Genomic DNA, 20860 nt, shown 5'->3' with positions numbered 1-20860 from the left:
TGCAGGCTCTCTCGCGACCTCTGGCATTTCACTGTGCAACCTGGACTTCAGCGTGGCAGCAGCCCAGTTAGGAAGGATAATAGGCTCTCTTCTCTTTAAGGGTGGCGTTACTTACTCTCCTGTCTCCTAATGTCTTACTCTCTGCTGCATAGTCAGGTCCTTGCACAAAGCCTGGCACAAGCTAACTGTGCTGGGTAAGACTTGGTTGAATAAAAGACCATGCAAAATGGTTAAACCTGCCACGGCTTTTCTAGACAGAAGAATAGAATGGGCAAAAGTATGGCGACAGAAGTGTGCATTTTATGTCCTGTGGCTCAGGTACAAGTGAAATGGACATGAGATGACTAGAGAAAGGATTAGAAATAGAGGCCAGGGTGATTGTACCCCTCCTTCCTCCCATTATCCCTCTCTTGCTCAGCTCTTGCAATATCAGGATCCCAGATGCCATTTGCTTCATAAGCACAGGCCTGTTGCACTTTGGGCCTAGGTGTTATTAGTGAGGAATAAGCTCATTTTCTCTCCTTTCTGTTCGCCTTCACATCATGCCTTTTGGATAGAAGCCATAGATTGAGCTTTATAGCCCAAAGAATGGGAAATGGAAATGATTGAACTTGATCTTTTAGGAGGGATAAAAAGTGATAAAGATACAGGATCCTGTATTAAAGCCTTCTTTCCAAGATTGATTCCTTCATGCTGCTCTGTGGGAATTGCTAAGAGCAAGATATATATAGATTGTTCTCTTTATAACAGACCCCAGACAAATATCTTCCAACTCCCAAAAGTAGGACCTGAGGAGACCAGCAGAACTCTCTGCAATTGTCTGAAATACCATGCGGAAGAGGGGACAGACTTGCTCTGTGGGGCTGCCCAGGGCAGAGCACGCCCTCAGGGTAAAAGTAGCAGGAAGGCAGATTCGGGATCCCTGAGAGAAGATTGCTCCAGAGCAGCTGCCTGAACGGGGTGGGCTTCTTGTTCTGAAAGAAGAGGAGCAAGGTTATGTCCCCAGGCTCTATAGATGGGTATATCTTGTCTGTATTGTCCTTCTGCCATTACTGACTGTGCCATCTGGACAAAGACTTAATTTCCTTAAGATGCTTTTTCTCATTTGTAAAATAAGAACAAACAAACAGAAGATTAGCTGAAACGATTATATCATTTAACATGTTTTGGCTCAGCAGGAAAGAAAATTTTCCATCTTGCAGACCTTACTCTCTCCCACCCTCTGACCTCCCATTGGTGGAATCCAGTCAGAAGCCAGAGCCCAAGGGAGCCCACTGATATAGGCCCAGGGCACAACCTCCCCAGGCACAGAGTGGCGCAGGGATGGACAGAGTGGTTCTGGAGGGCAAGTGGACATCAGTATCCTTCCTCTTCATAATTCCTTCCCCTAACAATGTTAGAGCTCTGACTGTAATCCTAAGGACCCAAGACTAAGCTTGAGACCATACCACACTCAGGCATGTCTCTCTTACCTGTACACCCACTGAGCCACCAGGTCCTGGCCACTAGTGTTTAAAATCAGAGTTACTGAGATATAATTTACATGCAGATATTAACACATTTTTTTTTTAATTTAGCCAAGATAGCTCATTCATGTATTTTACTTATGCTTTGGGGCAAAACTACCAGTCTCTTTCTAATACGTTTAAGTTTAAATTTTATTGTTCATATAATTTGGGTTAAAATTCCACTATTAGAATTGTTTAGTGTTGGCTTAAGGCTTAACGCCTGGGAGTCAATTTCTAGTGATTTATACCTTAGCAAAATTGGATTTATTAGCTCCTTTTCTAAGAATAGGTTTTTTTAAAAATTATATTTTATTGACTATGCTATTACAGTGGTCCTGGTTTTCCCCTTTTCCCCTCCTCCAATCATCACCCCACACAACCTCAGAAAGTCCCCCCACCAGTGTTCATGTCCGTGGGTTATGTGTATAAGCTCTTTGGCTACTCCAGTTCCTATCGGCACTTTACATCCCCGTGGCTACTCTGTAACCACCTATTTGTACTTCTTAATCCCCTCACCTCTTCACCCATTGCCCCACACACGCCTCCCATTAGGCAACCATCAAAACACTCTCTCTACCCATGATTCTGTCTCTGTTCTTCTTGTTTGCTTAGTTTGTTTTTTAGATTCCATTGTTGATAGATGTATATTTTTTGCCATTTTATGATTTATAATTTTGTTGTTCTTTTTCTTAAGTAAGATCTTTTAACATTTCATATAAGAGTGGTTTGGTAATGATCAACTCCTTTAGTCTTTTTCTTGTCTGGGAAACTCTTTATCTGTCCTTCCATTCCAAATGATAGTTTTACTGGGTAGAGCAATCTTGACTGTAGGTCTCTGCTTTTCACGACTTTTAGTATTTCTTGCCAATTCCTTCTAGACTCCAAGGTTTCTTTGAGAAATAAGCCGATAGTCTTATGGAACTCCCCTATAAGTATCTAACTTCTATTCTCTTGCTGCTTTTAAGATTCTCTCTTTATCTTTAACCTTTGGCATTTTAATTATGATGTGTCTTTGAGTAAGCCTCTTTGCATCCATCTTGTTTGGAACTCTCTGTGCTTCCTGTACTTGCATATCTGATTCCTTCACCAAATTAGGGACATTTTCTTTCATTATTTTTTCAAATAGATTTCCAAATTCTTGCTCTTTCTCTTCTCCTTCTGGCACCCCTATGAAGCGAATATTGGACCTCTTGAAGGTATCCCAGAGGCTGCTTATACTATCCTCATTTTTTTTTTATTTTTTCTTCTTGTTGTTCTGATTGCTTATTTTTTTTGCTTCCTTATATTCCAAATCATTGATTTGATTCTTGGTTTCATGCACTCTACTGTCGTTCTCCTGTAAATTGTTCTTTATTTCAGTATATCCTTTGTTTCTGACTAGATCTGTTTTATGCTGCTGAGGTTCTCACTAAGTTCCTTGAGCATCCTCATTACCAGTGTTTTGCATATGATAGGTCACTTATCTCTATTTCATCTAGCTCTTTTTCTGGAGTTTTGATCTGTTCTTTCATTTGGGCGATGTTTCTTTGTCTCCTCTGCTTGGCAGCCTCCCTGTGTGTGTTTCTATGTATTAGGTAGAGCTGCTTTGACTCCATGTGTTGGCAGTGTGTCCTAATGTGGTCGGTGTCCTGTAGGGTCCAGTGGCACAGCCTCCCCCTTCATGGTGCACCCTTTGCATGGGCTGAATACACCCTCCTCTTGTAATTGAGTCTTGGTTGCTGTTGGCAGAGACCACTCCATTGGGAGAGATTTCCCCAGGCCAGTCAGTTGCAAGGATTGTGCCTCCTGCCCTGTTTTCTATGACCACTTACCACAAACCTCTTCCCTCTATGGAGAATCAACTCTGCAGGGGTAGGGTGATGGTGCTCGATGTGGTTTGCAGCTGTCCACTGAGTGTGCTGGCCCTGGGGTTTCCTGAGGGGTACCTACCAGTTTTTATTTAGGTGTACCATTCTATGAACTTGGCAGAGTTGTGTTACCATCTCCATAATCACAATATAGAACTTGGCCATCACCTCCAAAAGCTCCCTTACACCCCTTTGAGGTCAGTCCTCTCTCTTCATTCTCAGCCTCTAACACCCACTCATCTAGTCCCCAGCTTGGTAGTTTTAGGTACTGTTTTTGAGAGGTGTAGTAAAGAAGTGATTTATTTATTGGATCCAGACTCAGGTGTTACTTTCAATAACCTTCAAACTCCTAGGATATCAAAATGTTGTTGAGGAAATTTTATGATATAATCTGGGATTCAAGATATCGGGGAAACAACTGAAACATTCTAGGGTTTTCCATGTGCTACACTTGACCTTCTTGAAGGATAGCAGCCAGAAACCTCTCTGTGGTCAGCATGAATTCACAGGTTTACATTCTTCTGTCCTTCTCATGGACCATTTTTGCATGCAGTTTCAAGAACTGACACAATTTTCATTCTTGACAAGATTAACGGCTCTACCATATTTGCACCATTATTTTCATTCTATTTCTGCTGTTTCTAACTGTTTGCTATTATAAATGGTGCTCTGAGAACATCTTTGTGCCTCCTGCCCTGTTTTCTTCTTTCATTTATTTGGCGGTGGGGGGACAGAGGGGTGTTCCCCAGAGCAGTATTCCTGGGTCACAAGGTATGGACAGGTTAAAGCTTGTGTTATGCACTATGAGGGGCTTCTCAGAGGGAGAGGACTGAATTCCAGGACCCCCAGCCACATGTCCACTTTCCCCACAGTCCTGCCAGTGTTTGGCTTAGTGTCTCACCTTGGGTCAACTGGTTTAATGGGGGTGTGAGGCGGGCAGGCAGAGGAGTTTACAATGGGCCTGAGACCTAGAGAAGCTGAAGGCTCTTCATTCCTGGAGAGAGACCCGCCTCATCCCCTACCTTCTCCCAGTCAGTTGCTTTTCAACACCTTTTCAACAAGTTGCTAGTTCACATATCCCATCCTCAGCGAAACTGCTCTGAGCTCCTCACGCTCAGCCAGGAACCCAGTTATACGCTCTCACAGTGCTCATAGCACTCACCACAATTGGAACTGACTGTGTCATGGATTGGTCTGTGTCTGTGTCCACTGTTGGATTGTCCACTGCCACGAGGCAGAAACGATTTCCATCTCTCTGTGTTACAGCCACAGCTTCTTGCACCAGGGTCTGTCATGGATGTAGCACATGTTCAGCAAAAGTTTGTCGAAGGAGAGAAAGGAGGAGAGGATGTCAGAACTAGAACCTAGCAGATGTTGCAAGGCACGGAGTGGAGGGAAAGCGTGTAGGCTCAAGTCCTTACAGGGAGAGAGATTGAGAGCCTAGAGGCGGCGGTGAGATGATGTGAGAGTGAAAAATGATTCCTAGAAACTAAGACAAGGGAAAACCAGAGGTGGCTGCCAGAATGTAGTCGGTATGGCACACAGGCCAGGCTCGGACCCCGTCTATTCCTTATGGCTGTGCGACTCTGAGAAAGAACCGTGCTCTCTCTGAGCCTCGGTGGCCTCCTCTGTGAATGTAGATAACAGGCTGTTGTGGGGATGCAATAACAATCACCTAGCTCTTACTAGTAAGAACCACTATTGAATGAAATTTGTCTTCCCCTCCTCCCTGGCAAACAAAGTGTGTTGAACCCAAGGGCCAAACAGTCCCAAGTTTGGAAAGGTCGCAAAAAAGGAAGGACCCTAGTTTTCTAGTATGCTCATTTTTTATAACAACAGCAGCTGCTGCAGAGACAACACACTGTCCCAGGTCTTGGAGACCCTTGGCTTGTGGGCAGTTTCAAGGCCCCCGAAGAGGCAGTGTAGCCACGGTTGGTCAGAAAGTCACCCCAACCAGGTGCCCAAGGTGCGCCTTCCATAGCTTTACTCTAGGAGTATGGAAAACATATCGATTTTTATAGATTTTCAGCATCCTTGGAAAGGATTTGTTCCAAGTCCTTGTTTTTATTCTAGACAAATTATTATAAAATAAAATAGTGTAATGGCACTTAGGTGCAGAGAAAAAGCAAGAGCATTCTCCCTGATGGCTGTTGTAAATACCTCGCTTGTGGAGAGGAGGTCAATGAAGTCAGGGCCAGGCTGAGGGCTGCAGACCTGGGACAGAGGTGACAAAGCAAGCGAGCTGTTCTTCATCACACTGAACAGAGAGGGACAGGAGGGAGAAGGGAAACATGAGAGGAGGAGAGAGGACTGTAAAAAACAGTATTTCTTCCATACCTGACAGCAAAACAACAAAACCACAACTAAACAGTTCCATCCTTTAAAGAGGGCAGTATGGTCTGGTAACAGAAATACAGACTTTGGGCAGCGTAAGACCTGCATTCCAGCCCCGGCTCACACGGCTCCTTTCATCTCTCTGAGTCTCGATTTCCTCATTGGTGGAATGGCAGTTAATATCTAAGAGGTATTTTTAACATTAAGTGCGAAAATATCTGCCCACGATCCATCCAGTCTGCGGGTGGCCCACAGTGGGTGTTCAGTAAATGCAGTTCTCAGCCTTTGGGCAGTTGGATCACCCAGAGATTTAAAACTCTTTCAGAGTCAGTGGCCAAAGGCCACCCTCAGACACAGGGATTTCAGGTAATCTGGGATTAAGGAGAGGGACCTTCCCCGAGCTCATGTTTGAAATGGCGGGGAGCATTCAAGAAGCCGTCTGCCCCATTGTGTCCCCAGCAAAGCCGGATAAGCTAGCATCACTGCTCCGAGTCACCCATGGTGTCGTGGAGAGCCGGATGTGTGAGTTGCTGACGGCAGTCGATAACAGCACATTACTGGAGTTTGCACCTTGTCCCTGTTTTTCTTGGTTTTTTGTTTGTTTGTTTGTTTGTTTAGTTTTGTTTAGTTTAGTTTTGTTTGTTTTCATTTTGGGGGGAGCGATCCATTCTTACCAAGAAGATCAGATAAAATTTCCCCACAAGGCCCTGGGGCCTTGGAAATCAAGTAAGATAGTGAAAGAGAAGCTAGGAATGACTTTCTGGAAGACATTGAACAGCCTAAACAAAGGCAGAGGACAGTAGATAGAAATGTTAGCTATTTTTGGCACCTGTGTCAGAAGACAGTGCATTGAAGTGTTGTGTCCATTTGTGCATTTGACATGTCTGCAGACCTCAGTCCCTATTTTTCTGAAGGCTCTTAAACATACAGTTACAGAAACCACAGCGGTGGCAGGAGGACACTGCTGCCTTCTGCCTGAGAAGACAGGCTGCCCTAGGCCACTGCATAAGAAACGCTTCGCCTTGGGTGTGAGGCCTTTCAAACTCATTGGTCCTCTCCAGCAGTCCGTGCACTGTATGGAGTTATTAACTGCGTTTCCTTGTCCTGCAAGCCCCACGTGTGGAAACTGAGGCCCACTGCAGTTAAAGAATTTGTTCAGCTGCAATGACTGGTAAGTACCAGGGCTGGGCCTCGAAACCAGATCTTCTGATTGGAGGCTTGTGTCCCTGATATGGGCCATGGTGCCCTTCAGAGCCGTCCTCTGATTCCTTCTACTGCTCTGCTCCATACGTGAGGCTCAGGTTGAACAAGGGGGGCTTTGCCAACCTTTTTGGGTCTTTACTCTGCCCGTGCTCCCAGCTCTTCTCCCACAACCTAAGCTCATGTAACAGAGATGGCAGCTCATATGTATTGAGAGCTTACCATGTGCCAGGCATGTTCTGAATGGTGCATATATTTTCTCAATTTTCTCAACAATCTTACTTATCCAACAAGTATTTGTCAAGTACCAACCATGTGCGAGGTACCATCCAATTTTTATTGCCACCTTATAGATGAGAAACTCGGGCCCGAGGAAGTTAAATCACTTGTCCAAAGCCACATCGCTAGTGAGTGAAAGAACCAGGACGTGCTCACACAGCCAGCCGTCTCCCCACTGCGCTCCGCGATGATTCCCATAGCTGGGATGGCTCCCCTGATCGGAATTGCTGCGAGGCTGCCGGGGGCTCCTGACGACAGAGAGACCAGTGCATTTTTTTATGAAAGAAAAATTAACATCCAGCTGCCCTTGCCATGCATGGGGCCAGGGTTGTTAGGTGCCTGCAGCATTGAGTGGGGCTGTGGTCTGCACCCACAGTGCTTCAGGATTGGAGAGGAAAGGAGGCCCAAAATGACATCGGGGACCTCGATGCACATGGCTTATTGAGCACCAGCACCCCGTGTTACCTGATTCTGCTGTTCTTTTGGCTTCATCTGGCACGAGTAGATTGTCACTGGCCTAACATTTCATTCGGGAGGAAGCCCTTCCCGCTGGTATGTGGAAGGCAGCTAGACTTATCCTGCCTTTGAGCCTGGAGTTAGGTTTTGTTCATAGCTTCCAGTGGGGAATGAGAAAAAAATGCCAGTATCATTAATTGTACTGTGGCATCCATTTTATCACATTGTCCTAAATTTTATCATTCAGGCCCTCTGTAGAATTCCATCGCAAGATCTGCTCCTTGGGCCCCTGTTTGTGTCTGTGTGTATGTGAGCACATGTGACTCTGCCTGACTGTGCATACAGAAAGGGTATTTGAGAGATGGAGTGGAGGGTAGCAAAGATTAAATGAGAATTTTAGGAAAAATAGCATTTTTCTTTTTTCTTTACCTGAAAACTCTTCTTTTGCAACTGGTTGTTTGTCTCCTAACTATTTTGTAGTGTATTAAATTCCTTAAAAAGTACTGTTCATACACCTCATTGCATAGTTCTGGGGCTGTTTTGAAAGTTTCATATATAAATCTTTGCGTTAGTCTATGTATTAAGCTTTGGGTATTCTTCTATTCAGTAACTTTTAAGCAATGTAATAATAATGCCTTATACTTTCCATATACTGTATAATTTGTAAAGAACTTCCACTAAATTTAATATTTACAAGAACCTGGAAGATGGCTTTGTATTATATTTCCATTTCTGCAGATGACAAAACTGAGGGTCAGAGTGCTTAAGTGGTTTATCTGATGATGCAAACATAGCTGGTGAGGGCCAGCGGCTGGCTCTCTGCAGATCTGTCCCACGGGGTACAGAGATGGACAATAGAGCCAGCAAGAAACAGGGAGCACATGCCAGGGCAGTAAGCCTGGGAGAGGTGCTGAAGCAATGGCAAGGTGGCCCAGGGCTGGAGAGGGGAGAACAGAGGTCATTTTTGGCTGGTATAATGCTGGAAATCCTCGGAGAAGAGGTGATTTTTGAAGTAAGCCTTGAAGGATGGGAGAATTTTTTTTGTTGTTTGTTTTGCTTTGTTTTGTTTTGTTTTAAATAGGAAAGGCAGTGGTCATTCCACAAAGAGACATTGCAGTAGCCAAAGCCTGAAGGCTGGACAGACAAGGTGTGTTCAAGGGACAGGAGAAATACACACAGCCTAAGGCTCCTGAGCAGGGAGGAGTAAGAGGAATGTCAGCTGCTGTGCTCAACAAGCATTTAAAATACTCTTTGAAAATTGTTTCTGTTATGAAGAGATATTAACTCAAGTTTTTATCCTCAGGAAAATATTGCCAACAAAATTTGAGCAATAAGGCAGGTCCATATAATAATGAGATTTGCATTTCCCCCCCGTTTTAGTCTTTTCTACACTTTCACATCTAGGCAGAAAGCTGGCTTGTATTGTGGTTAGGGACAGGTTCAGGGCAATTTGGATCTGACTCAGACGTGAAGTTACCCTCTGCTTCTTATTAAATATGTGATCTTGGGCAAGCTGTTGAACCTCTTTGAGCCTCAGTTTCCCTTATCTTGCAAATGAGAGTAATAATAGTACCTACCTGATAGGGCTTTGTGAGGATTAAATAGTAGGTGTTTATAAGCACAGAGCACAGTGCTTGCTTGACACAATATAGCTTTAAGTCAATGACAGTGGCTATTGGTTTTTTGTTTTTAGAGAGAGGGAAAGGGAGGGAGAAAGAAAGGGAGAAACATCAATTTGTTGCCTTTCTATAATCCCTGACCAATGACTGAACCTGCAACCTAGGCACATGCCCTGACTGGGAATCAAACTAGTGACCTTTTGCCTTGTAAGACGATGCCCAACCAACTGAGCCACACTGGTCAGGGCAGCAGTGGCTATTATTAACCTGATTATCAACATCATCATGGTGCCTGAAACTCTGTGTTGTCTTAAACTTCCCAATCTAAGGACTAAACCAAACCAAAGTCCTGTGTATAGCAGAGAAAGAGAACTCACATTTATTGAGAGCCTTGCTCTGTGTACAGGCAAAGACAGGGAAGCAAGAAAACGCGGTGTGATCTCAGTCAGAAAACGTCCACGGCGCAGGAGACTAGGAAGCTGTGACATCACACACTCTGTCCTATGAGATTTTAAAATGCTCCTGAAATGCTTCTCTTGCTCTGACTGCTGTGGGTCAGTGGACCAAACATTGTCTTGAAAACCAAAGGGTCACCGGTTCAATTCCTGGTCAGGACACATGCTTTGGTTGCGGGCCAGGTCCATGGTTGAGGGTGTGCGAGAGGCAACCGATTGTTGTTTCTCTCTCACATGGGTATTTCTCTCCCTCTCTTCCTCCCTCCCTTCCCTCTCTCCAAAAATGAATAAATACAATCTTTTTTAAAATTGTTTCTCATTTTGAAGAAATAGTATCCCAAGTTACAAATCCAGTTACAAATCCGGGTGGCAGGCTCCACGTTAAGCTGTCTGCCCTCATTCCTCTCACCAAGGTGAATGTTCCAGAGGGAAAAGGCCTATCCTAATAATATATACACAAATTAAAACTCCATTTAGAGGTACAGTGGGGACTACCTCCTAATTGACTTTGATTGTTGAAAAAATTAGTTACAGGGCTGGTATGCCAAAGGAAATCAGGAAGTGGGAGAGTCGCTCTCCAGAGCCCTGTCTCACAGTATGTTTTCTAGTAGCTATGGAAATGGTACCTAGCAACCACTTCTTCTTCTGTAGCTCCCAAAGCTTAATCAAACCCATGGTTTTTTCCTGCCCCATTTGACGGTTGGTACAGGTAGAGGAAGAGACCAGGTGCCACACTCAAGAGGCGAGTCCTTTGCAAAGGCCACATGCTTTTACCTAGAAATACTGTAGATGCCTTGTGACTAATGTTGTCACGTGGGTGCCAGAGCCACAAAGAAAGGAAATCAGAAGCTGTGTAGAGCTTCATGCCAGCACTTCCCCTCCTTTCCAGGAAATGACAGGCACTGTGCCTCCCCGGTCTGGGCTTGTTCTCCAGGGCAGTGCCGCTGCTCACCCCAGCAGAGCAGTTTGACAAGGCTGGCCTCCCCCAAGGTGTCTTTGATCCCCGGACCATTAGTTAAGCCTTGAACATAAAGGGCAACAAAGTGCCTTTTATTAGGTTTCAGCACTTCTTCTGTGTGGAGTCACTTCCTTAAATGCGTGCTTTTTTGGCAGTGATTTGATCAGAAACTGCATGTTTACTCTGATCAAGACTAAGGAGAAGCCTGTCCTATACTTCCATGACATCAGTCTGAGAAAAGCTTGGGATTTGAAGTAACTGGAACCTGGTTTTGGATCCTGGTGCTGCCATGATGAATGAGGCAATTTAGACCATTCTGGAGCCTTGGTTTTCTAGAGATACAAAATTAGATTAATAATATCTACCTTGTTGCTATGCTTTGAGATGCCTAATCTATAGAACAGGGTACCAGTATCTTCTTTAAAATGGTCTGAGATTAAATGGCATAATGAATGTGAATCCTCCAGCATTATGTCATACACATGGTACAATTTGAATAAATGACAGCTGTTATTATTGTAATAATAATCCTAATTATGTCTGTCTCCTTCCTTTCCTCCCTTTCTTCTTCACTCCTGCGGACCAGGTGCTGCGGGATAGAAATGAAAGGAGTAATTCCCGCCCTGAAGAGAAGGCCTCACGGTGGCCTGACCTAGCAGGTCTGTGGGTTTCTTCCCTTTACTCGAGGCTCAAGGAGAGGACTCCTTTAATCTGAGAGTGCAGTGCTGATGGAAGAACAAGCAGGAAGAGGGCTTTACTGCTCTTACAGGATTTCCTGCTGGGACTTAATGACAGGGTCATTTAGTAGAAAGAGCTCTGAACTAGGAGCCTACAGACTGGGGCTCTGGTGCAAATGCACCAAGTCTGAGTCTCCTCCTCTGTGCAGGGAGGTGGGGTAGGCCCCTGGGGCTGGAAATTCAGTCCTAGTAACAGCCCCCTAGCACCAGAGCAGGAGCTCAGTCTGTCAACTCTCTCAAGAAACTTCCTTCCTTCACTTTCTCAGTAAAAATTTTAATATATAGTAAAGATTATGATGATAAGATACCAACAAAGAGGGCCAGCCCCCCGCAGGCCCTATACTTGAGTAAATGCCAAGCACAGTGATTTCCAACAGTTTTTATCTCATGGCACATAGAAACGAATTACAAAAATTCTGCGGCATGCCAAAAAATATCTATCTTTTTGCCAATCTGACAAAAAAAATAGGTATAATTTTGATTCATTCATACCAGACTGCTACTGCTGTTTTGGCTGCTATCATTTTTTTTTTATTTGACCCTCTAAGGGAAAAAGAGGCCAGTGTCCCTGGCTAAATAATCAGGTATTTCGTATTTTAAAAATTCTTGCGGCACACCAGTTGCAAATCACTCACCAAGCACCATAATAAGCTCCTAAAATACATTATTTTCTCTAATCTTCACAATAGCTCTTGGATCTAGGTGTGATTGTCACCATTTTATAGATGAGGAAACTGAGGCTCCAAAGGGTTCAAAAACCTGAGCCAAGTCACATAGCCATAAACATGAGCACCAGAAAAAACACTCAGGACTGCTGGCTGCAAGGGCCGTGCTGCTGGTGACCACGGTGCTCTGTGCCTTTCGTTTCTGTGTCTCTGGCACCAGCACAGCATTGGGAGGAGGGCGGGGAGAGGTCTGAGAGCTGGGCTGAGGTCACCGCAGGGGCTGGTGGAAGTGAACAACCTCTAAATTAGTTCTGTTCAGGAGAGATCTTAGTAGAGCCTGTCAGGTGAAAGGTGCCCAGAAATGACAGCTCTCTTATTCTATTACTGCAATAATAGCAGTTTACTCTATTCTGTACAAATTAGAGCCCGGCCGTGGTTCCCCTGCAACATGCCCTGTCACCCGTTGTCAGTGCCCGCCGATGAAATCGGTATTTCCCCTCCACTTGGGCGGTGGGCGTGCCCGCTCCCCACTTCCCAGGCTCACTGCCCCTGAGCCTGTCCCTTGTGCCCAAGCCAACCTTGATTTACAGAGATATTGAGCAGCTACAAGCGAATCCTTGCTTAAAGGCCTCCCTTCCCCACAGCATTGCATGGTGCAGAAAAATGATTAGGTTTGCCAGAGTCCATTCTCCAGCCAACACTTAATTTGGGGGTGAGAGACAGTAACCCTGATTGTTGCAGTCAGGTTTATCTGGACACAGGAAGAAAAGCAACATATTTACTTGATTTAAAATTAGCCACACGTAATCACCAATGGGATTCTGTCAGCTGCTTTATAGCGATTCCACTTTTAAAAACTCCTTTATCCATTGGGCAAATGTCCCTAGTTCCTAAGGCTGCCAGCTAATGGGAACAGGTTAGGAGAGGTCTCTGGGCTTAAAGAAATTGGCAGTTGCAGAGAGGGGAGTCAAAGAAAATACACAGAAAAAAGATAAAGGTGCCGTAACAGAGCTGGCTTTAACAGATCTTGGAGTGGATTCAGGAATTAGGAAAGTCAGTGTAGGAAAATGACAAGGATGACAGCTGCCATTTACTGCATTTCTCCTGCGTGCCAGGCACAGTCTAAGCAAATTACATACATTACTTCATTTAATTCTTTGAGGTAGATGCTGCTGTCTTCATTTGGCATGGGAGGATACAGCCTCGGAGAGGCTAAGTAATTTGCCCAAAGTCATGGAACTAATAAACAACCCTAACTGCGAGTGCCCTGGAGAGAGCTGAACCTGAAGACTGATTCTGCCAATGGACAAGTCACTTATTTGCATCGTTGTGGGGATCAACCGCACCTGGGGGAAAGGTTGGGGACCCCATGCTTTATCCCTGAGAAGAAAGCCCCTTAACACACTGTCTCAAAAGAGCAAACCTGGCTGTGCTGTCAGCAGAGGCTTTGCTTTAATTTTTTTTTTTTTTTAATTTCAACCTAATTTCAGACATCGGAACCACCAGCAGTGTGATAAACCAGGAGGAGACCCTGGACTTTGGAACCAGTCAGTTCTGGGTTCAAATGTGACTTTATCATTTTCCATCTGGAAAGTGTCTTTGAGCGAGTCATGCAGCCTCGCGGAGACTCCAGTTTTCCTCATCTGTAACGTGTGAATTACAGTCTCCTGAAGGTGCCCGCGACTCCCCGGCCTCGTGTCCCACACGGCCTGCGCTCAGAGCGGGCGCCCCTTCCTCCGCTCTGTCGTCCTTCTTTCCCTCCTGTCCCTCCTCAGGCCAAGTTGTAGAATTTCCTTTTTAACGTAAAATGGCATTAAAGTAAGTTTGGAAAATAGCAAAGAAAATTTATCTATAACCCTACCACTGTAATTCAAAGCCTGATGTCAGTTTTTCGTATGTCTTTCCAGGTAATTTTTTTTTCACATGCATATCTGGTGTTACGGAGATGCAGGCAGCAGAAATATATGATTTTGTGTCCTGCTTTATTCCGCTTAACATTATATTGTAAGCATTTGCCTTCATTGCTGGTTGTCAGTTATTTTTTTTATAATGATTGCCTTGTATTCCATCCAGTACCTGTATCCTATTGAGCTAACTCATTTCCTATTTTTAGACATCTAGGTTGCTTTCAATTTTTTCCTATTACACGGCAGCACACATTTCTGTGTATATAACTTCTTGGTTTGGAACTTTTGAATGCTGTGGCTTTGTGGTGAAAATAAGAACAGAACCTGGGAAATGAAACTCTGTTGTGTTGTTTTTGCTCTGTTGTGTTGTTTTGTATTTTCTCCACTAGAGAACGATAAGTCACAGAATTCAGTGACTTATATTTTACACAAATTATGCTATTTTTTTAAACGAGCACCAATATAAGACAGAAAAGTGGGTACCTGTGTAGCTGAATTGGTTCCCACTGCCTTCTGCAACCCAAAATGCCACTTGCATCAACAGTCAGTCATGGTTATAACCACCTGTAGTCACTACCTGGAGCTGCTCATTTACAGATGCAAGTGGGTCCAAGCATTCAGTTTGGGGAAGGGAGGTGAGCGTTGGACAGGACAGGTCCCCTGCACCTGTACTGACGGCTGCTGCATGATGACTTTGTTAATTGCCTCTTGCCGGCCAGGTGCTGGCGCAGAGCCTTCGCTGTCTGAACATCTATTGAGCATTTTTCTTAAAAATGTCAAGGTGGAGCTTGCACTTTCTCAGCCATCCCTCATGTCTTGCTGGGCAGGAAAAGGCGACTGGAAAATGTCAGCCCTCAGATCAGATTGACTAGAGCTGAGGGAATAGGAAACTTCCCCCAGCCCAGCTCTTGGCTTTCAGAAATCATTAACATTTCAGTGTGGGTGATCTGCTGACCCCACCGCCTTTCCACAGCCTTCCTCTGAACTCTTTAGTATCTTTTCACCTTTTCATTGAATTACAAACTAGTCTAAAGGCAAGCCAGTATCAAGTTTCTTATTTATGTCACTTTCAGTATGCTTGAGGAGAGTTTTGCAGTTACAAACACAAACCACATGGTGTAATTTAGATAATTCTATGATGTACAGTAGTGGTAAGTGGTTATCTTTAATTCCTTAGGAAACAGGGAATATGATGATTAAATTTGTATTGTTTCAGTTTTTGACCAGTTTACTTTAGTCCATCTTCAAAGCAGGCCAGAGAGGACCATCTACTGTATATTTCTTCAAAGCTTTTTGAGATCCATGGCTATTAACTTTCAGATCACTTGGAACACACGCTCCTGACTCTGAAACTTGCCTCAATCTTATACCAGCTGTGTGGTGTTAGGTAACTTACTTTACCTCTCTGAGTAAATCACAGTGTAGCACTTTAGCTCAGTTTATATTCCGGTTTCATTGTATACATTCTCCATTAATGTTTTTTTCAACGTATCTTTAAGTGAGGATTCAATTGAATTATGTAAATAAAGCATTTAGCATTTAGCATACACTCACTTGATACCAAGTTTTGTGTGGCTATTTCTATTTTGATTATTATCCAGGATAAAGAAGAGCGGTTGCTTAAGCTTCTGTCTTCTTTGGACAGTGGCTGGCTGACCATGTGTTGTGTCCTCTGGGAAAAGGAGAGCAGGGAAAAATACAATATTTCTTTCCTCTCTTCCTCTCCCCCAGAACCCAGAACCCTGAAATTACCCACCCACCGAACAATGCAGTAAAACAGTGGGGAGGCCCCTAGTGTGACTTACATTTAAGACTCTGTATCACAGATTAAGGCTTCCTTTTTATTTTGGCTTTAAGGCAGCTTCACTTCTCTGACTCCACACCGTCCTACTCCTCTAAATCCTACCTTCCAGCTAGTGCAGTCTGGGTAGCCCTGGACTCACTGCCCTACCCACCAGCCTCCTAAAGTATTTCTGAGTGACTGCATCTTCTGAGAGGGTCCAAGTTGGAGCTGGATCCAGAACTTTGCTTTCCTAGGTGGTTTTCAGGGGCACGTCTTCCCCAGGTCACAGAGACTGGCCAGCCCCACAGCCGTGTGGGGCCTCTGCTGGTGACTGCCGGGGGCAAAGCCAAGGGGCTTGGGCACCAGTGTGCACCCTAAACCTTGTCCACAGCTGCCCTGGGTACCTTCCCTGGGACACCAGATCTTGGGATCCTTTCACCTGTAACACTTTGCCACTGGCTTCTCCTTCTGTATTGTTTTAAGCAAGGACTTGCTTTTGCATCTTATTAACAGTAAGAGAAAACTTTGACAATAAAAATGTTCCTCTTCACAAAGCTGTGAGAGTTCTGTTCATTCTGGGATTAGTTAATGCTCATGACCTTTGAACAAGACAGCACTTAGGCGCACTTAGTTGAGATCATTGATTCTAATGGGGAAAGCGGCACCGCACATTTAACTGCATATATCCGAGCCATCCATAGTTCAAACAATTTCTCCATCACCTTGGAGGTGCCAGTGTATATATTAAAACAGTAAGGAGGTAAGCAGAAATGGAAGCTAATTCAGCTTTGGAAATAGCCAACTATTTCCAGTTCTTTCAGGGAAGTTAACTTTTATTATTATTGGCAACTAAGCAGAGATAGTCAAAATCAGTGTAAAGCATTTTAGTGTCTGGGACCTAAAAAGTGCTCAATAAATGTTAAGCTACTCTTTGATCATTATCATCAATGGTACAATTATAGTGGTTATAAAACATAGTTTTTCACATGTATGTACAATTTACAAAGCACGTTGCTCATATAATACAACAGTCCTTTGAAATAGTTTTATCCCCATTTCTCAGCTGAAAATACTATAGCAAGAAATTGCAGTTAGGATTTGAAACTAGTTTTTTTACCTTTGGCCCTTCACACTTTCCCCTGCACCGCAGTCACCTGGGGGAAAGCACAGGGGCAGATTCTGTGTCTGCTCCCGGAGTACGTCTTGTGGATAAATCAAATGGGTGTGTGTTCCCTGAGTGGCTTGTGTCTGGACTAAAAGTCCAGAGGATGTGCTGTGTTCTAGTCTCCTCTATACAGTTTTTTGTGTCTTGAAGGCAGTTACATGGTCCCTGAAGACCACGTTCAGTGGACCCATACACAGATGGGGGCCAAGTAACACAACTTGCTGTCCACCCCACAGGGTCCTATGTTGTTACTTAAAAAGACACATAAAAGCCTTGGAGGCTGCTTGATGTGTGAGGGGGTATAATTGTAATGCGCACACGGCTTGCTAGATGGAGCTAGTGAGAGGCAGCATGGCCACGTGGGTAGAGCCTAGGCCTGCAAGCCAGAAAGACTGCAGGTGTATGAGTTCAGGATTTGAACAGTTTGGGATTCCAGTGTAGACTCTGCCACCTGTTAGCCATTTAACCTTCCATATGTCAATTGGTGTCATTGTGTCTTAGTTTCTTCATCTGTAAAATGGGGTTATTAATGCTCACCTTTTAGGATCATTATGAGAATTAAAGGAAATACTGCATTTACTGCGCTGAGCACAATGCCTGGCGCATGGTAAGCATTCAGTAAATTATAGTTTTATATAATTATAATTTTAATTAACCTTCTCAGCCTTTATGTGCACATCTATAAATTGGGTTTGACAGGCGAGCCATGAGAATTAGATGGAATATATATATATATAGAAATTACTCAGCATGCTGTCTGGCACATAGTGGCTTCTCATTAAGCATGATGACTATGAGCCTTCATATCTTTGTAACTCCTCCCTTGTGTTCCTAAGGCCCACTTAATGGGTCAGTCTCCCCCTTCTCTGGACCTTGTATCCTTCTGAATAGATTTTGTGGCCTGTCTCTCTCCCCTACTTGACTGTGAGCTTATCCAGGCAGGGGCTGTCTGATTCAGTTCCTAGCTCTCTAGAACTGACCGTCGATACTGGTGCAGAGTGGGCTTTTAGAAAATGTTCATCAATTGAACAAAGGTGTGATGCTAGATACAGGATGCTGTGGGAGTCCAGGCACTGGAGTACTTAACTCTGTACGTGGGGAGTCAGGGCAGCCATCCCAGAGGGCGAGCATGGGGCATTGCCAACACTCAGTCTTGGATCTTCAGATGGGATTAAGCAGACATTTGTCCTAGATTTTGGGAACAGGCTTCCTGGCCTTCCCCAGCATGAGGTATCCCAGGGGACAAGGACCATTCTTCGGCATCTCATGGTCCCATCTAGGTTGTTGCCCAAGACTATTTAACTCTTGCTACATTGGAAAAATATTTTTAAAACAGAAATACATGCATATGATACAAAATGAAAATGTATGACAGACAGACAATGATAAGTAAATCTCCCTTCTGTCCTTTTCCCTTAGCATCTCTTTCCTTCATAGGACACACCTCCTGTTACCAGTGTCTTTCATATCCTTACAGAAATATTCAGTACGTATATAGCAATTTTTTCTTACCAAAAGGTGGTAGTATATCAATACACTGTTCTGCATATTATATTTTCCCTTGGTAAAAACACATACAAAAAGTCTCCTTACTCTTTTTTTAAGGTTGCATAATATATTGGGTGACTATAACTTATCTAGCCTCTTATTGATGGACTGGTTTCCAAAATTTTGCTATTATAAACAATGCTGCAGCAAATAACCTTAATAATAAGTATATGTACATCATTTAGTATGTGTGTGAGTATCTGGAGAGTATATCTAGAGAAGAAGTTTCTAGAATTGGAACCTCCAAGTCCCAGAGTAAAGGGTATGTGTATTCTAAATTAGACAGCTTTTGTCAAATTGCCCTCCATAGCATTTATACCAACTTTCGCTCACACAAGCCAAGTATGAGAATGCCTATCTCCTACTCTCTATCATTACCATGTATTTTCAGTCTTTTTTAATCTTCTCCAAACCATATGTGAAAAATAGTTTTTCAAAATTTAATTCACATTTCTCCTATGAGTGATGTTGAGAATCTTTTCGTATAATTGAGAGCCAGTTGTATTTCTTATTCTGTAAATTGTCGGTTCCTATGCCTGTTTTCCTACTGAGTTGTTGGACTTTGCCTATTACTTATACGAGGTATTTTTATATTAAGAAAAGTAATCCTTTGTGATACAAATTGCAATTTCCCCCCTGAACTGAAGCACAAGTCCTAGACCTCCCATAACTCCCCACCCCTGCCCCCTCCCAGGTCCACTAGACCATGAGTCCTTGAGGGCAGGTCCAGGCCTTGGTCATCTCTGTGCGCCCCATTCCCTAGGAAGGGCTCGGCACTGCAGGAACTGTCTTCAGGGGCTATTTGTTCAACTGAGCTGACCTGAATTCCTGTGTTCCCCCACCCCTCCTACCCTCCCCTATGGCTTGGGAGTTTCATTTCCGCCTCCAGCAGAAAAAGATGACTTTTCTCATTGCTCACCACAGCCATGCACCTGTTTGGCCTAAACTGGCACCTGCAGCCGATGGAGGGGCAGATGTATGAGATCACGGAGGACACAGCCAGCAGTTGGCCTGTGCCAACCGACGTCTCCCTGTATCCCTCAGGGGGCACTGGGTTAGAGATCCCTGACAGGAAAGGCAAAGGAGCCACAGAAGGTAGGGTTGCTGTGTTGTCCGTGTCGTGAGTCCTCTGTGTCTGCCTTTCAACTGAGGAGACCTCCATTATGCGCGTCATGTGCCTGACTCACAGCTCCATGCTCTGGCGCTTCCTCCATCCCTCTGTACTCCACGCCGGCCGCCGGTCCACCTGTGTCTTCATCGCAGCTCCTTGCCACTGTGAGCTCATGGCAGGGCTTGGGCAGGGCTCATGGTGCTCCGCGGTGTCTCATCTCATGCCTTGAGGGAAGCATTATGGGCTTGCGCACTGCTGGGGTGGCTGTCCCTGATTGCGTGGGGTACAGATGAGCTCTTCTGGAGCAACCTCATGGGATGAATGGGCATCTCGTGGGATGAATGGGCATCTCCAGGGGCTTGGTGAGATGGGTAGATAGTGTGTTGTAATTGAAACATCCTTGGGCCCTTGTAGTTTAATGGAAACACCAGTTAAGGTATTCTAGCACTTACCAGCCAGGTAACTTCAACAAGTCACTTAATTTTCCTGAGCATCAGTTTCCTCATATGCAATAATAATAGTCATTAGTGTTTGTACACTATGTTTGTTTCAAAGGTTTTCGCTAAGAGCATTTCACATTTAATCCTCACAGGGATACTGTGAGGTAAGTATAATTATTTATACCCATTTTAGATGCAAAAACTGAAGGTCACATTACTTAAGGAACTTGGCCAGAGTCATCCACCAGTAAAGAAGGGATTTGAGAATTTGCGCCCAGGTCTGTGTGATGCCAGGGCTCTTGTTGTCCCCACAAGCTGTCCTTCCTGACTAACCCTATGGTTACAAGATCCTGAAGGAGATGTGGATGAGAAATCCCATTGTACAGTGAGACGCAAATTTCTTTTTCTACCATTGATGAAAATGGCAGTGACATTAGGAGTTTGGCATTCTTAAACGGGACACCACACCCACACTCTGAACTTCTTAGGGGTTTCTCTAACATGACATTGACACAGATTCTCTCACTGTCAGCCAAGAATGGCACAAACTCACAAAAATTAGTACAAGGAAGGATGCCTGAGCCGGCGGGCCTGTCTGATGGTCCTTCGGGGCAGTGTGGCCATCCGTTCTCCTGCACCTGCTGTGGCCCGCTCGATCTCTGGTGTTGCCTCATCAGCGACGTGGTCATAGCTGCCTCCAACCCTCTCTGCTTAATCTTCCCTTTCCTCTCAGTTAATTTTGAGATCATGGCTTCTGAGCTTCCCTGTCCTTTCAAGGATTTGCCTTCCAGGCATCAGTTTGGTTAACAAGGTAGCATATGCTTGTTGGAGTATATATTCATGACCTC

At 44.4% G+C, this 20860-nt stretch overlaps 1 protein-coding gene across 3 annotated transcripts in view; it reads left to right on the top strand.

Moving 5' to 3' along the window:
• TENM4 (teneurin transmembrane protein 4) overlaps positions 1-20860 on the top strand; it is a 375996-nt gene that overhangs the window by 169931 nt on the left and 185205 nt on the right. For all 3 annotated transcript variants that reach the window (XM_054576340.1, XM_054576339.1, XM_054576338.1), the window contains one exon: positions 19386-19556. In XM_054576340.1, coding sequence (XP_054432315.1) covers positions 19386-19556 — 171 coding nt within the window. The remainder of the gene's footprint in view (positions 1-19385; positions 19557-20860) is intronic.

The sequence above is a fragment of the Pteronotus mesoamericanus genome, unplaced genomic scaffold (assembly GCF_021234165.1).
Source record: "Pteronotus mesoamericanus isolate MK-2021 breed Mesoamerican mustached bat unplaced genomic scaffold, CSHL_Meso_final contig_33, whole genome shotgun sequence".
In the NCBI taxonomy this organism is placed as follows: Eukaryota; Metazoa; Chordata; class Mammalia; order Chiroptera; family Mormoopidae; genus Pteronotus; species Pteronotus mesoamericanus.
Note: the sequence above shows the minus strand (reverse complement) of the source record. Positions and strands in the feature narration are given on the sequence as shown.